Source organism: Leuciscus leuciscus (assembly GCF_965113295.1).
Source record: "Leuciscus leuciscus genome assembly, chromosome: 22".
NCBI classification, from domain to species: Eukaryota; Metazoa; Chordata; class Actinopteri; order Cypriniformes; family Leuciscidae; genus Leuciscus; species Leuciscus leuciscus.
Genome location: NC_138746.1, coordinates 710,385 through 726,886, shown reverse-complemented (window position 1 = coordinate 726,886; position 16,502 = coordinate 710,385). Strand labels below are relative to the sequence as shown.

Genomic DNA, 16,502 nt, shown 5'->3' with positions numbered 1-16,502 from the left:
AAGTAAAACAAAGTTTTAGAGGTTTAAGTTTATGAAAATGATTTATGAACATTATTTTAATTAAAATGTATATTTTATAAAACATGTCGAACTCTAAAACTGCTAGAAAATCAAAGCCATAAATCTGAATAAGTTGTGTTCCAAATTTGGTGTTGATATCTGAGATATGAGCTTTCAGAGAGAGTGTGTTTGCAGGACCAGATGTTCCCGTTACATGCAGCAGAACTCACAGAGGCTGGGTTTGTGATTTAAATATTTCAAGCACATATACAAACACACACACACACACACACAGTTATCGCTGCATAATTTATCCGATTGGCTCTATAATATGCAGAAGCAGAAAACAGGAATAAAGTGAGTATTTGCTTTATGGGCCAAACCTGAGAAAATGGCACATCTGGTAAAACATTGTAAACATTTTAATTTTGAAGTCTTGCCAACAGAATTAAAGCCTATTAACAGATACTGCATCATATTATAGTTAAATGGCCCTGAGATTAAATATTACAGTTTCAACGGGGACATTTTTGTCCTGAAGGTCCTGAGAGGAACTATTTTGTGTTACTGGTGTAAAATAGATTTATTAAAGGATATGGGGGTGAAATAATAAAATTCCAATAAAAATACACACCTGTGCCAATATTTATGCAGTTGGCATTAACACAGACACCATGATCAAAGAGACAAAACTGAAAAATACAGAAATGTCCATAAGGGGTCGCACAAGGGTTAAAGCTCACAGTCTTACCGATGATGTTGAGCGTGATGTTGTGGTTACTGCACACCTGTCCTGCTGCGTTTCGAGCACAGCAGTAGTAAATCCCAGAATCCCCTGGGCTGAGGTCGCTCAGCGTGAGGTTCCGGTCCTTCCCGACCAGCGGTTCTCCATCTTTAAACCATTTACTGCTCGGCCTGTACGGGTCACAAACATCTTCAGAATCAGCATCTACATCACTCACAGCTGGTCTTTAGTCATGTGATGCGTTTAGTGCAGGGATCAACATTAACGGGCAACTGAAAATGAATACTTGCCCGACCGGACAACTAGCCTGATTAAAACGTCAATAACAAAAAATAAATAGGGAATCACCAAAACACGAGGATGATTCTGCATTCATTTAGTGTAAGCGGCGACTGCTAGTGCATAATAATATAATATATAATGTACTGATGGAAACAAGGTTGTGCTGCTGTTGAGCGCAGAACACACACAGAAACTCATACAGTTAAGGAACATCACATGACCAAGACTGCTGAATACCCTCACGATTGAAAATGTGACACTGATTTAATGACAGTTCAATAAACAAGTTATTAATATTAAATCAATTACATTTTAGACGCAATATTGACTGTTTTTGTTCTATTTCAGCAGCTAAACAAAGATCCCAGCAGAACCACAGCGCATCTCCCAGCAACACTCAACCGTGTTTCATTACTGAACGAATCAGCCTATAATAATAATAAATTACTCAATGACTCGCTCATTAAGACGGTCCCCTGCCGCCACCTACTGGTGGTTTAGTTTCATGTTTAAAAGTATCATTCTTTCCAACATTTCTTATTTGTATATTCAAAAAACATTTATTCATAACATTATTTAATGCAGTTGTATTTTTTCAGTGTAAATTATCACATTTGATTGGTAACAGCCCTATAGTGTCTTATTATCCTAAATTAATTTATTGATCAAATTTAAGAATTTAAAATGAAAAATTAAGCATATGTTTAAAACAATTAGAGAAAAACGCCCTTTATAAAGATTAAAATGTCATAAATATGAAGATTTAATTATGTCAAAGCTGACTGAACAGTGATGAGAATATTACTTCAGAATAAATTATATTTACAACACACACAAAAAATCATACTTTTCCTGGACAAGCAAATTGTTTTACTTTAATTTTTTTTTAATTCATTTTTTTAAGTGAATGACTGAAGGACTAGCATATGAAGGCTTAATGTGGAGCCCTGGTTTAGTGTGAGCATCAGACATTTGACTCACCGTGGATGTCCATCAATGTGACACTGCAACACAATTCGCTCAGCCTCCTCTAGCTCCGCCTCTGAGGCGGGATCCTTCATGATGACCGGCCCCCTCTCCAGCCCTGAGACACAACCATCACAGTCATACGCGGAATACAACATACCATAGACACATGTGAGTCAGTCAAGTCACCTTCATTCACTTTAACAATATAGAGTTTCACAGCAGCTTTACAGAGATAATAGGAGATTACAGTAACAGAGAGTGTTTAGGCTTTACAGCAGATCTAGAATAAAGTTATTGTCCAGATAAAGTAGTTTTGATTGATTCACTTCCGTTGCAAAGATCAATAATTATTATGATAATATAATTATAATTATTACCAAATTTCGTTTGGTCCCCGGGGGCCACTCCCCCCCCGCGCTGGGCCCCCCCAAACCCCAAAAATGCAGTTTTTCCTAAATAACTACCTGAACCGTGGCACCGAGGATGAAGACATGTTTATGGTATGTTGGTCTTAAGGGCCCACATCAACCTAGCCCATAATCACTCATTTGTGATTTGCGCCCCTCCCATAAAAAATGAAAATGCAATATTATTCTGCTTTAATCGCCCCTATCTGCAGTGGAGATGTTCAGAACTGCACCATATTTCATGTGTATGATTAACTTGACATCCTCTGGGGGTATCCTCTGCTAAGTTTTGTAGAATTTCATCCATGGGGGGGTATAAAATAAATTCATTTATGTGCACATTTAGTGACTGTACACTCATCGGCCTGTAGATGGTGGTGTTGAGCGAAGGGTTGCTGGTTTAGGATGATACTGTCACACACACACATGCAGGAATACAAACAAACGCAAGCATGCACACACACTGACATCCACACGCACAGACACACACCCATACACACAAATACAAATCCACATGCACAGACACACACACACAAACACACACGCGCACACACATGTACGCACGCATACATACACGCACAGACACACACACACACAGACACACACATACACAAACACACACACACACACACACAGACAGACATGCACATACTACTACTTTTTTTAGGTATATACATAAACACGCAATACAGCCAAATTGCTCCACGTCATTTATTTTTGTGGAAAGCCAGTGCAGGCCTGAGCAGGGGTCATATTTTGTACTGCCATGCGGTACATCTAGTTAACTTAGGGGCCGCTAACACGACACCGTGTCTGGAGCTCGAGAACACAAACTTTAAAACAGGTTTTAAAACATGATCATCTCTGTGTAAACTTCAAAAACGTGAATCTGTGTAAACGGTGATGGCGTGCACATGCATATCATGTGTTCAGTCTATAGATATGCGCGTTTGAATATATGTGCGCACAGGCGTGTAGTCATTTTTAAAACTTTTTTTTTTCGTGAATCCATGAAATGGATAAAAGAAACCCAGTTCCTGTGACTGCGCTCTGTAAGCCCTGATTGAACGGTAATGGGGATGTAAGGTAATACTGACACTAACAGGGGTTAGTCTGTGATTTAATTGCCGTCCGAGTCCAGAATGTCACTGTTCACAAAGTTGTTTGGTTCATTTAATTTAAACAAAAATCTGAATACACACTATAGAGGACAGAGAGAATGAGAAACAGAGCTGTGAAACAGAGAAATCAAGCTGAACGTGTTTGAAAACTACAAAAGATTTAGGCAGGAAAATCAAAGGCGAAGGCAGGAACACTGATCATCTCGACAGGAATAATTACACGGCTGAGGGCGAGACGCAATCTGACACGCGCGAGAGAGAGACAGAGAGAGAGAGAGAGAGAGAGAGAGAGAGTTTGAGCAGAACTCAACAATGACAGAGAGATCCTATGAAACGTGACCTCATTTCCAGAGGCTTCCTGTGACACACTTTTCTTCTAGTGCTGGGCGGTACGACCAAAAATGTATATAGTTTCACGGTATATGACGGTGTTTATTATAATTTTTCCGAGCATGTCTGGGTGTTAAACACATGTTGTACTGACTGAGAGGAAATACTGCAGTGGATTGACTTAGAATGCACTATTTTACTGTCATGAGGGAATACTGTAGAGAAATTCCACAGGTTTGCAAGACCACACGAAATGATGCTGTTTATAAACAGGTGCAGAGCGGTGATCATAAACGCTATCAGGAGAGATAAAGAAAGATTAAATGAAAACAACATCAAAACTGTTCTAAAGTCAGTCCGTTTCCTTCAAGGATGCAGTCATATAAAACACCCGCGCCGCGCTCTGACTGTGAAACGTGCAATGCTCATGTTTATTCAACGATGTCAAAGCCTTCTGGAAAATCTATTAGTGGCGGGCAGTGTTGATATTGTGAACCAATGTGGGAAACACTGTAATATAATTTGACAGCTATCAATTATAGTTTAACATATCCATCTTAACCATTACGCTTAGTTACACAAACAGCAACAGTGGAAGCGACCCTCTCAAACAGTGTCGTGACGTGTTCCCAACGTTGTTTAAAGATGCAGTGTGTAAGTTTTAGCAGCATCTAGTGGTGAGGTTGTGAATTGCAGCCAACAGAAGTTACGGTGGCCGACAGGAAGTGATGTCGTCATCTGAGACAGCAGAGAGTAGCCAGTTCAGCAATGAGGTTTCTTTACAAAGATAAATGAAGAAATTCAGTAAATCAATGTTATTGCGAATATTATTGTCACTTGTTCATCATTGTGTCAGTGTTTTATTCGCTGACTTTAGCTCGCTTCTTATCATGAAGAACAACATAGTGACGAAACACGTTTGTCCGTTCAAGGCCACCATAGAAACATGTGGATGTAAGCGGACCCGCGGTGTGTGTAGAGAGAAATGGCTCGTTCTAGCTAATAAACACACAACGGTTCATTATGTAAGTTATACACCACTGAAAACATAGTTATGTAAATGATATTGCATTTCTGTCATCAGATCCTCCTAAATATCACACAATGCACCTTTAAGCGACATATTAAAAATTCATATCATAAAAAATGTTATAAAAAAAACCCGAATTTTCACTAATTCGTATTCCTTCTCTCACATTTGATGTTGAAGGAGGCGTTGTTGGAGGTGAGCGTCTCTCCGGTGGCGCTGCTGGACGCCACACACTGGAAGTTCCCCGTGTCGTTGTGTCGATCCACTGATGTGAACTTCAGGTTACTGCCCTCCTGAAAGCGTCGGGTCGAGTCCTGCACGCGCCGGCCGTCCTGAGTCCACGAGAAGTGTGTGTTCTCCGGGTCGCTGACCTCACAGCGCAGGATCGCACTGCGCCCGTGTAACGCATCCTGAGACTTTGGCTCTTTGGAGAACTGGAGAGATGACCCCTGGATGATGAAGACTGAGAGACACAAAGAGAACCAGTCAGACTACCGGAAGGAAAACAAGCGCTTAACTGTCAAAATAAAGGTATTATAATAAAGGTAATATTGATATTTTACGCGTGGCATCGATGCACCGCATCGTTAGATGTTTGAGCGACGCATAGATCCATATCGATGTATAAACTAACCCAGAAACAAGCGCTTACCTAAACATGTTTACATTAATAATGATGCAGTGAGACACAGCTGAAGATTGTGTCGATACAAAATAAAAACATTCATGTCATCATCATCATCATCATCAGATGTGAGTGAAGAACCTCTGAGCGGATCCTACAGACCCTCATCACATGACATCAGCCCTGTCAGCAGTCATCACATCAGCTCAGGGACACAGTGATGCATGCTGGGATACTGGGAGTTTGTTTATATGCTTTTGCTATTCATTTAGCACTTTCATCCAAAGCTACTTACAAAGGAAACATCACAAGCATTTTATCAGTTGCAGGAAAGGAAAGGACTTGTTTATGGGTTAGTAAACCCTTTCTGGGTTAGTTGAGTGAATATTTATGGGTTAGTTAAGGACTTGTTTATGGGTTAGTTAAGTGTTTGTTTATGGGTTAGTTAAGCTTGTTTATGGGTTAGTTAACTGTTTGTTTATGGGTTAGTTAAGTGTTTGTTTATGGGTTAGTTAAGCTTATTTATGGGTTAGTTAAGTGTTTGTTTATGGGTTAGTTAAGCTTGTTTATGGGTTAGTTAAGCGCTTGTTTGTGGGTTAGTTAAGGACTTGTTTATGGGTTAGTTAAGTGTTTGTTTAAGGGGTTAGTTAAGGACTTGTGTATGGGTTAGTTAAGGACTTGTTTATGGGTTAGTTAAGCTTGTTTATGGGTTAGTTGAGTGAATGTTTATGGGTTAGTTAAGCTTGTTTATGGGTTAGTTAAGTGTTTGTTTATGGGTTAGTTAATGTCACATGCCTGTCCTGTCTTGTGCTGCACATGGGTGTTTTGTTATTTTGGGCCATGTGCTCGTGTTATTGTCTGATCCCTCCCCATTGTTATCTGATTATTGTTTGAGTTCATCCACCTGGGGCCTGTACCATGAAGGTAGCTGAACAAACTCGGGGTTACAGGATTAGTTTTGAGTTGACAAAACCAAACCGATGCAATCAGGCTTTATTGGTACCATGATGCAGCTCATCAACTTTCTCTGTCAACTCAGGCTTTGATCCTTAAGCTATGATTACTCCACGCGCGCGTGCACATAAGAGAGTGACGTCGACACTGAACAACCAATCGCGGGTAGAGCGTGAGCGATATATTTTCCCGCGGAGGAGCAAGAGATAATCATTCAGAATTACGATGAATTTAAATATGTATTTCAAGCTCGAAACAATACGGTCTCTGCTGCCAAAGCAAGAGAAGACTGTTGGAGAAAGATTGCTGATTGTTAATGTGTAAGTTAAACAAATACGTTCTATATTTATGTAAAATTATGTATGTATGTGTAGCCTATATGTGTAATATAGCCTATAGCCTATTTTTATAATATATAAAAAATGATACATGCACATTTTTTATATATTATAAAAATAGGCTATAGGCTATATTACACATAGGCTACACATACATACATAATTTTACATAAATATAGAACGTATTTGTACTACTAAGAAAGCTAGGGAATCCTATCATAAGATTAACAGAATAATAAAGATTTAAAATAATTATTAACATGTATTATACTGTATAGTACATTTGTGCAATTTGCTTTTTTTTTTTAAATAAAAAAATGTGTTCATGTGATGTCACCCTATCAATATATCTTACCGGCAATTTTATAAAAGCCCTCTTTTATGGACATGGCCGATAAATGTCCGGGGAACACTATTAATGAAACTATTCATGTACTCCTGCAGAGCGAGGACCACCTTACGAATGGTTCGACAAACCGTGTTTTCCCCTATAGCTTCTGTGCGTCACCCACCGTGCAGGAATGTACCACTTGCAACCAAAAAAAAACGCAACGCAATATTTGCGGTACAGTAAGTGCATGAATTAGACGTGTTAAATTCTTTATGTGCGGCTCAAGAAGTTCGCAAAGATAAGACATTCCTTCCGCGGAAAATCTGTATCTTTCATACAAGTAACTATCAGGAAAGGCAAGGGGATTTTGTCTGGCTAAAAACTCTTTCTCTACGTAGTGCTCATCAAACAATTTGCGCTGAGATGTCACAGGATTTGTAAGAAAAGGTGAAGTCATTGCAACAGACACTGGGAATAAGTTACGTCACCGATATGTTTCTTTGCTCTCAGCTGATTGGTCAAACTTCAGTCTGAGATCTTGAATCCAGAACATAACCTGCCCCGGAGCAGGTTAGCCGTGCAGCGTAAGATACCATGGCAACGAACACCGATTCAAGCCAAGCTACTTTCATAGTACCTAAAACCCAGGGTTGGCGGAAACTATACTGAAACATAGCTGGCTAGCCACCTAATCTGGCTTCATGGTACAGGCCCCTGTTCCCTCCTGATTAGTTTCCCTTTATTAGTTCCCTCTTGTTTGCAGTCTGTGTCGGTACGTTGTCTTTTGTTTCCTGTTCCCCGAGATTTTCCAGAGTTTTCTTAGTCTGTTGTTGTTTTTGTATTTACTTAGTTCTGTTTTCCCCCTCGTGGGTTTGTTTTGTGTTTTCATTAATAAATTCTTATTTTCTCCAGCATTTGAGTCCTCACACCTTTTGTTTTTAGTCTGCCGTGACAGTTAAGCTTGTTTATGGGTTAGTTAAGCGCTTGTTTATGGGTTAGTTAAGGACTTGTTTATGGGTTAGTTAAGTGTTTGTTTATGGGTTAGTTAAGTGTTTGTTTATGGGTTAGTTAAGTGTTTGTTTAAGGGGTTAGTTAAGGACTTGTTTATGGGTTAGTTAAGCTTGTTTATGGGTTAGTTGAGTGAATGTTTATGGGTTAGTTAAGGACTTGTTTATGGGTTAGTTAAGCTTGTTTATGGGTTAGTTGAGTGATTGTTTATGGGTTAGTTGAGTGTTTGTTTATGGGTTAGTTAAGTGTTTGTTTAAGGGGTTAGTTAAAGACTTGTGTATGGGTTAGTTAAGGACTTGTTTATGGGTTAGTTAAACTTGTTTATGGGTTAGTTAAACTTGTTTATGGGTTAGTTGAGTGAATGTTTATGGGTTAGTTAAGGACTTGATTATGGGTTAGTTAAGCTTGTTTATGGGTTAGTTAAGTGTTTGTTTATGGGTTAGTTAAGCTTGTTTATGGGTTAGTTAAGTGTTTGTTTATGGGTTAGTTAAGGTAAAAACTAACCCATGTCTTACATGACATCGATATCAACACACATCAAGTGCCTGTATCGAATATCAAGTGGGTTAGTTAAGTGTTTGTTTATGGGTTAGTTAAGTGTTTGTTTATGGGTTAGTTAAGGACTTGTTTATGGGCTAGTTAAGTGTTTGTTTATGGGTTAGTTAAGGACTTGTTTATGGGTTAGTTAAGCGCTTGTTTATGGGTTAGTTAAGTGTTTGTTTATGGGTTAGTTAAGGACTTGTTTATGGGTTTGTTAAGTGTTTGTTTATGGTGTAGTTATTTTTGTGTGTTCACTGACAAGCATGCTAGATCATGTGCAAAGCGGAGTGTCTTACATGACATCGATATCAACACACATCAAGTGCCTGTATCGAATGTCAAAGACATTTTATTTGTTGTGTTTTTTTCTTTGTAATCCCATGATGCTCTTGAAGTGGGCCACTACAAGCTTCCATTCATTATTCACACATGTGGAAGCTTCTTGCGTCTGAATATCACACTCACATCGACGCAGACACAGGACTTCTTCCACATTCATATGTAATAGTTTTATGAAAACTCTATGGACCTTTGCTGCAATTTTTGGAACTTCAAAGCATGAATGAGCAAATGGGGAAATTTCTCTGGACAACCTTCAAAACAGCATGAAATGACAGACATCAGAAGTGACCACAACAGACTTAACTCTACAGATGTGTATTCATGAAGCTCAAACAGTAGATGGCGCCTGCAACACCAAGGTCATGGGTTCGATTCGCATGAACTGATGAAGTGTAAACCTTCAATGCAATGTGTCACTTTGGATAAAAGCATCTGCCAAATGCATAAATATAAATGCAAACACAGACAGCAAGTTCATGAGAAACAAATTATGCCAGAAACATATTTACAAACCAAAATATATGTCCTTAACATTGTTAAACGATGTGTTTCACAGAAGAAATCAAGTCACGCAGGTTCAGAATATCAAGTGGGTCAGTAAATGAAGACAGAATGATAATTTGTGACTGAACTGAACCTGACACTGGATGATTTGCCTTGAACGAGTGTTCTGAGCGTTTGCTAATCGATCTGAACTCAGGTCGAAGCTCCAGTCCCAGAGATACGGTGATGTAAAGCCCAACGACTCGACTCGTTACACCTCTCAATCTGCACTCGCTCTCCCGCCAAACGCGTTGACATGCCAGCTCCATCTACGGCTGCTATCATGAAAGGACAACCGGAATCAGAAATCTGAGCGCTAACTCACTGACTGATGCTGATCAGTGACAAGGATTCTGGGATTCATCCCGACACTCACATCACTGATCCATCAACTAGCTACGTTTATATCAACACTCTGTGTTCAAATCAAAATGAATTAATTCATTTCATCGTAGTGTTAAAGATAATCCAGAACCGTCCCCAAATTTAAGACCTCTCGAAATGATAATTAAGAATTTTCTCATACCACTTAAGATAAACCTGAATTAAAGGGTGTTTTCACACCTGGCTCTTATAGAGCGTTTGTTTCAGAACCTGGTGTGTTTTGTCCCTTGGTTTGGTTCGTTTAGGCATATATGAACACGGCGATCACGCTCGGATCCACACCAAGACTATCGCTCCGAGATTTGACAACTGTGTCTGTATTTGACCATCCATGTGGATGCTGCACACTGGAGGTGGTTGAGGAGAGATCCCCTGATATGATTGTAAAGCGCTTTGGGTGTACAGTAGTACATATGAAAGCGCTATATAAATGCCTCATTCATTCTCATTCATTCATTCTCATTCTCATTCAGGCGCAAAGAGAAGTGAATTCGGGATCTGAGCGACACTTCTGGTGCGCGTCATTACTTACTACGCATAACAATCTGATAAACTCTCTTTAAAGATCCTCATTAAATGTACACACACGCTTCTTTGGCATCTTCGCGTCTGACTTGTGCTGTAAGTTTTTGCAGATGCTCCTCTCGACAGGTCAGTAGAACAGTGTCTGCAAGAAGAAAATGCAACATTGTAACAAATTGAGTCCCAGTTTTGGAACAAAGCAAACGATCTACAGGTGTGAAAGACTCTTCTGCAGGGATCCTGATGTACTATTTCTCACGTTTAAACACGCTCGTCTTCAGAAAACTCCACACAAACGCTGAGTTCTGTCATCAAGGACGTGTTAGATAGCCTAGAAATCTAGACGCACCCTAGCGGCAGCAAAATTATTTTGCAGCCAGGGTGGGTCTAGCAACTCTCAATAGACCTTTTTGCTGCAAAAACCTAAATTGGGTCAGGCCAATCACGTCGTGTATAGAGTAGGCGGGGGCGGGCTTAACATATGACGACAGAGTTGCGACGGTTCCTGCCACTTGAAAACAAAGAATGACGGCTGCTGCGGATGGAGAACAGCGGTCTTTCGAATCGGCTTTGGCCGCAACTCTGGAGGACTTGGAGTTAAGTTTTTCTTTGAGAAAAGAACAAAGAACGGCACTTAAGTCATTCTTAAAAAAAGGAAGATGTGTTCGTAGTTTTGTCGGCCGGATTTAAAAGTTGAATCTATCAACTAACGTTAGCTCCGCTGTTGGGAAAACGCTCTGGTTGGTTGAAGCGCTGTCCTATTGTGTGCAGAGGGAATTTGAAAGACAGCCGTTTATCCCACCCATCAGATTGACCGTGTCTATGGTGAGTTGCCAGACTAAACATCTTGATGTACTATTTCTCACGTTTAAACACGCTCGTCTTCAGAAAACTCCACACAAACGCTGAGTTCTGTCATCAAGGACGTGTTAGAGGCACTTAATCCCTCCGTCTCCACCAATCAAGCGTCTATTGTCACGTGTGGGATCCGTGACCAACTGTAATCAACAGTGAGGTAAAAGTGCGGTAAAATGCTGAGACACCACTAAAAGCTTTTCCATCATTAAGAGCATTACAGTAAATGTGTGTGAGACGGTGTTCCGGTCCGACCACCCAGAATCTCATATTACGCCTCATTACCCAGAACACACCTGGGCCCGGGGCCGACACACTGAGAGATGTTGTGGCTGGACGCCAGAGAAGACGCATAAAGACACTATTGTTCCTCCTGCGAACTGTCATTCATGTGTTTATGAGCTCCACATAATCTCCTCAGGATCACAGGCGTAAGATCCTGGATGAAAGCACAAACACAGACCTACAGGATTATGGGGATTGATGGCAAAACGGTTCCACGTGAGCAGAAGTGACATTATTTCACTGTGATGCTAATTAAATAAAGCAGCATTTTGCAATTAAGTATTTTTGGAGTGTTGGAAGTGTCAAGCACACAGCCTGTCTCTCCGATTAACATCCAATAACAAACACTAATTCTCCACAGACAAACTAGAGCATCTTCTAAAGCTCAGTGTGCAAACACACGTTTGAGCGACGGCACGATTATTAAACAATTATTAGGTGTTTCCTGTAGTCCTGTAGCTCCATTAGATTAAGACTATATTCCCAACACTAAGGGCCCTATCTTGCACCCAGCGCAAGTGACTTTGTACACCGACGCATGTATCATTCCTATTTTGCACCCGCGCAAAGCGGACTTTTCCCTCCACAGAAGCACGTCGGTTAACTAAGAAATACACTTGCGCTCCCGGGGGCGGTTCAGCGCAAAGAGGAGGCGTGTTCCGGCGCAAACGTTCCTTCTTGCTATTTTGCAGGTTTAGAAAACAATTGCGCCACTAACCAGGAAAAAATAGTTTAAAGTCAGTGGCGCGTTGCGCATGTTATTCATAGGCTATTTTAAGGGCGCATGCTTGGCCATAATCAATGTAGCGTGTGCACAACGCGCACTTTGATTCTCTCATCTACACAGAAGCAGCAGTTTTCATTTTTGCAAATCATACATTATTACGATAGATAGATAGATAGATAGATAGATAGATAGATAGATAGATAGATAGATAGATAGATAGGCTAGATAGATAGATAGATAGATAGATAGATAGATAGATAGATAGATAGATAGATAGATAAACAATTTATTATAAAAGCATACATCTAGCTTACACATTTCTCCATTTTCATGTAACTTCTCTCTTTTACGGCCGTGACGAGAGCGTTGCTCTCCTTGGCTGTGAACCGCTGCTGGCGCGCGCCTGGCAAATCCGCCGTTACAATAGCAATCCGCTATGGAAAAAGCGCGTCTGCTCTTAAAGGGAATGTGAGATGACGCTCTGATTGGTTTATTTCACGTTACGCCCAAACCACACCTATGAATAATGAAGCTACTTCAGACCAACCCATTTTAGATTTGCGCCTGGCGCAAGAGGCATTTATCCCGCCGGTATAATAGCAACAGCGCCGAGACCCGCCCACAAAGTTACTTGCGCTTTGCGCTTTGACACTTGCGTTTCAGATCGTTAAAATAGGGCCCAATAGGTCCGAAATCTACGTAGCCTATGCGTTTCTTCGTATTCGTACGTGATGCTGCTGTTTCTCTAACATGAACCTGGAACAACGCTTTATGGCTGAGAATATACAACGTTTATTACATAGAACACTAAAAGATGTCAACAAACTCACATTACTTCAATTCTAGCCCTTACAAATAAACTCAAAAAAAAAAAAAATCCTGGCTTTTTATACAACCACTAAAGGAGTAGTTCACTTCAGAATTACAATGTCCTGATAATTTACTCTCCTCACATCATCCAAGATGTTCATGTCCTTCTTTCTTCAGTCGGAAAAGAAATTATGTTTTTTGAGGAAAACATTCCAGGATTGTTCTCCATATAGTGTCTTCAATGGGGTCCAACGGGTCGAAGGTCCAGATGTGAGTTTCAGTGCAGCTTCAAAGTCTCGACACGAACAAGCCGAGGAATAAGAGCCTTATCTAGACAAACCAGCCGACATTTTAGAACATTTATATACTTTTTAATCACTAATGCTCGTTTGTGCTGCACTGAAACTCACATTTGGACCTTCAACCAGTTGGACCCCATTGAAGTCACTATATGGAGAAAATCCTGGAATGTTTTCCTCAAAAAACTTAATTTCTTTTTGACTGAAGAAAGAAAGACATGTAAATGATCAGGACATTTTAATTCTGAAGAGAACTCAGTTCCCACATCCCAGTTAACCGTTTCCTCTGCTGAACAAAGACATGCAGATAATAAAGCCTTTCAAACACAATCATTATTAATCACTCGACGCGAAAGACAAAACAAACAGGCAGGTTTTCCAGAGGATTCAGAGCCGGATCTACAGTAACGCTGAGAGGAATCAAACCCGGCTCTTCCTGACCGCAGTCGATAAGAGCTGCCGTCCCTTTCCTCTATGATTAATCAACTGTGAAAGGAAAAGCACTTTAAATGTAGATGATCCAAGCAAAACATGGAAAACTCTGTATGAAGAGGGAAAGAGATTAAAGTAGCGCTCTGGAAAACGAGAACGGAAAGCATGAGGAGTGAGATGAGGAGGGGCGGTCCATCAGTGCTTCATCAAGCCAACTCTCCTGTGTTTATACAGAGCTTTACAACACTGAGTGTTTCAGAGACAACAGGAGAATAATGCAGAGTTCCAGAAGAGAAGAGCGTCAGTCCGGCTTATTGATTTCAGTTCCTGGAAGCATTCGCTGAGTAACTGTGAGATCATCGACTGATGATGCCACTTGGAAATATTATAAGGAAACATGGAATTAGTTTCCATTGTTATGCTGATGACACTCAAATATATATTTCATCACGGCCGGATGAAAACGCGAAATTTTCCAAATTGACAGAGTGTGTTAAAGATATAAAAGATTGGATGACGCGTAATTTTCTTTTATTAAATCCAGACAAGACAGAGGTAATACTTATCGGTTCAAAAAACCGCCCACAAAACCTCGCACAATACAACTTTAACATCATAGGATGTCCTGTTACTTTATCCTCTACAGTAAAAGACCTGGGTGTTATACTCGATTGCAACCTGTCTTTTGAAAATCATATTTCATATGTTACAAAAACAGCCTTTTTCCACCTTAGAAACATTGCTAAGCTACGTAATATGCTATCAGTTTCTGATGCAGAAAAGTTAGTTCATGCATTCATGACCTCGAGACTGGATTACTGTAATGCTTTATTAGCTGGTTGTCCTGCATCCTCAATAAACAAGCTACAGTTAGTCCAAAATGCCGCCGCTAGAGTTCTTACGAGATCAAGAAAATATGATCATATAACACCGATTTTATCATCACTGCATTGGTTACCTATAAAGTTCCGTATTAATTACAAGGTATTGCTACTGACTTATAAAGCCCTAAACGGCTTAGCTCCAGTCTATTTAACGGATCTTCTATCGCCCTATAATCCATCGCGCTCTTTAAGATCACTAAATTCAAGGCTTTTGGTCATACCTAGGATATCCAGAACCACCAAAGGAGGGAGAGCATTTTCACATTTGGCTCCAAAACTCTGGAATAGTCTTCCTGATACTGTTCGTTGCTCAGACTCGCTCTCCCAGTTTAAAACTAGATTAAAGTCGCATCTCTTCAGCCAGGCATTCATATAATCCTACAGTTCAAACTACAATCCGGCCTCTAGCTCATAAATGCCAGAGGAGAACTGGCCCCCGACTGAGCCTGGGTTCTCCCAAGGTTTTTTTTCTCCATTAGGTCACCTGATGGAGTTTTAGGACACCATTAGGTCACTTGATGGAGTTTTTCGGTTCCTTGCCACTGTTGCCTTTGGCTTGCTCAGTTGGGGATATTTTGGGGATATTTAATTTAATTTGATCAATCAATAAATTCCTCTTGAAACAAACTTTGTTGTATTATTTTAATTTAATACTGTGAAGCTGCTTTGATACAATCTGTATTGTGAAAAGCGCTATACAAATAAACTTGACTTGACTTGAAGGAAGCACTAAAGATCTTCAGCATCATCATATGAAGGAACGTAAGCTCACTAAACCTGTGAAGGTCCTGTGAAGACAGCAAGGGTTATTGATATGAATATATGGTAATATATGTACTTCTGAAAGCTTACCTCTGCCTATAGATGATAGTCCTCATAAACTCTCACGGGTTCTCTTCAGCATGATTATAGATAACTAACTTATAGTTACAGTTAACCATTCTAGTTCAGTTACTTGAAAAAAATACACTCCATTTATGAATTAAATTATTATTATTATATTTTATTTCAGCTTTTTTCATTTACTTTTAGTTTAACATGATGTACTAAAATAACTAAAACTGAAACAATTTACATGTTAAAAAAAAAAGTCAAAACATGACAAAATTAGTAAAACTTTAACTAGAATTATATTTTCTTTTTTAATTTTACAAACAATAACTAATTCAAAATACTAATAAAAACTATGATAGCATTTGAATGACACTAGTGTGTGGTCTTGCTGTCTCAGAGGAATTAACTGGCATTAGCTTTAATTAGCATGTGACGGCTGCTGTCAATCACCAGCACTCAGAGAGCATGCTGGGAAGGAAAGAAACAGTTATTGCCCTTCTTACATCTGATGCAGATTCTGATGAGCTTATTAACATTGAAAAGCTTCAATTTGTCATGTTCACACAATGTTTTGTTTGAAATACTGAATATTCATTTATTCATTTAAAATTCAGTTTTGTGTCGTGCTTCAGATGAGCAGATGTAAACTAGATCTGAGACACAGCTGACATACTGTTTAATGTGATCTAATTAGAGTTAAATTATGTTTTATAACTGGTGGTACACAACTGAGGACGTCCCCGAGGTGTGAAAGATTACACTTACTGAAACAAGCCTGTAGCTGAAGCACACACACACACACACACACACACACTCACACACACACACACACACACACACACACACACACACTCACACACACACACACACACTCACACACACACACACACACACACACACACACA

At 39.8% G+C, this 16,502-nt stretch overlaps 1 protein-coding gene across 1 annotated transcript in view; it reads right to left on the bottom strand.

Moving 5' to 3' along the window:
* Positions 1 to 16,502, bottom strand: part of ptk7b (protein tyrosine kinase 7b) — a 100,328-nt gene that overhangs the window by 23,897 nt on the left and 59,929 nt on the right. Inside the window, exons 2-4 of the mRNA XM_082153299.1 lie at positions 5,051 to 5,347; positions 2,009 to 2,111; positions 752 to 915 (exon numbers count right to left, since the gene is read on the bottom strand). Coding sequence (XP_082009425.1) covers positions 752 to 915; positions 2,009 to 2,111; positions 5,051 to 5,347 — 564 coding nt within the window. The remainder of the gene's footprint in view (positions 1 to 751; positions 916 to 2,008; positions 2,112 to 5,050; positions 5,348 to 16,502) is intronic.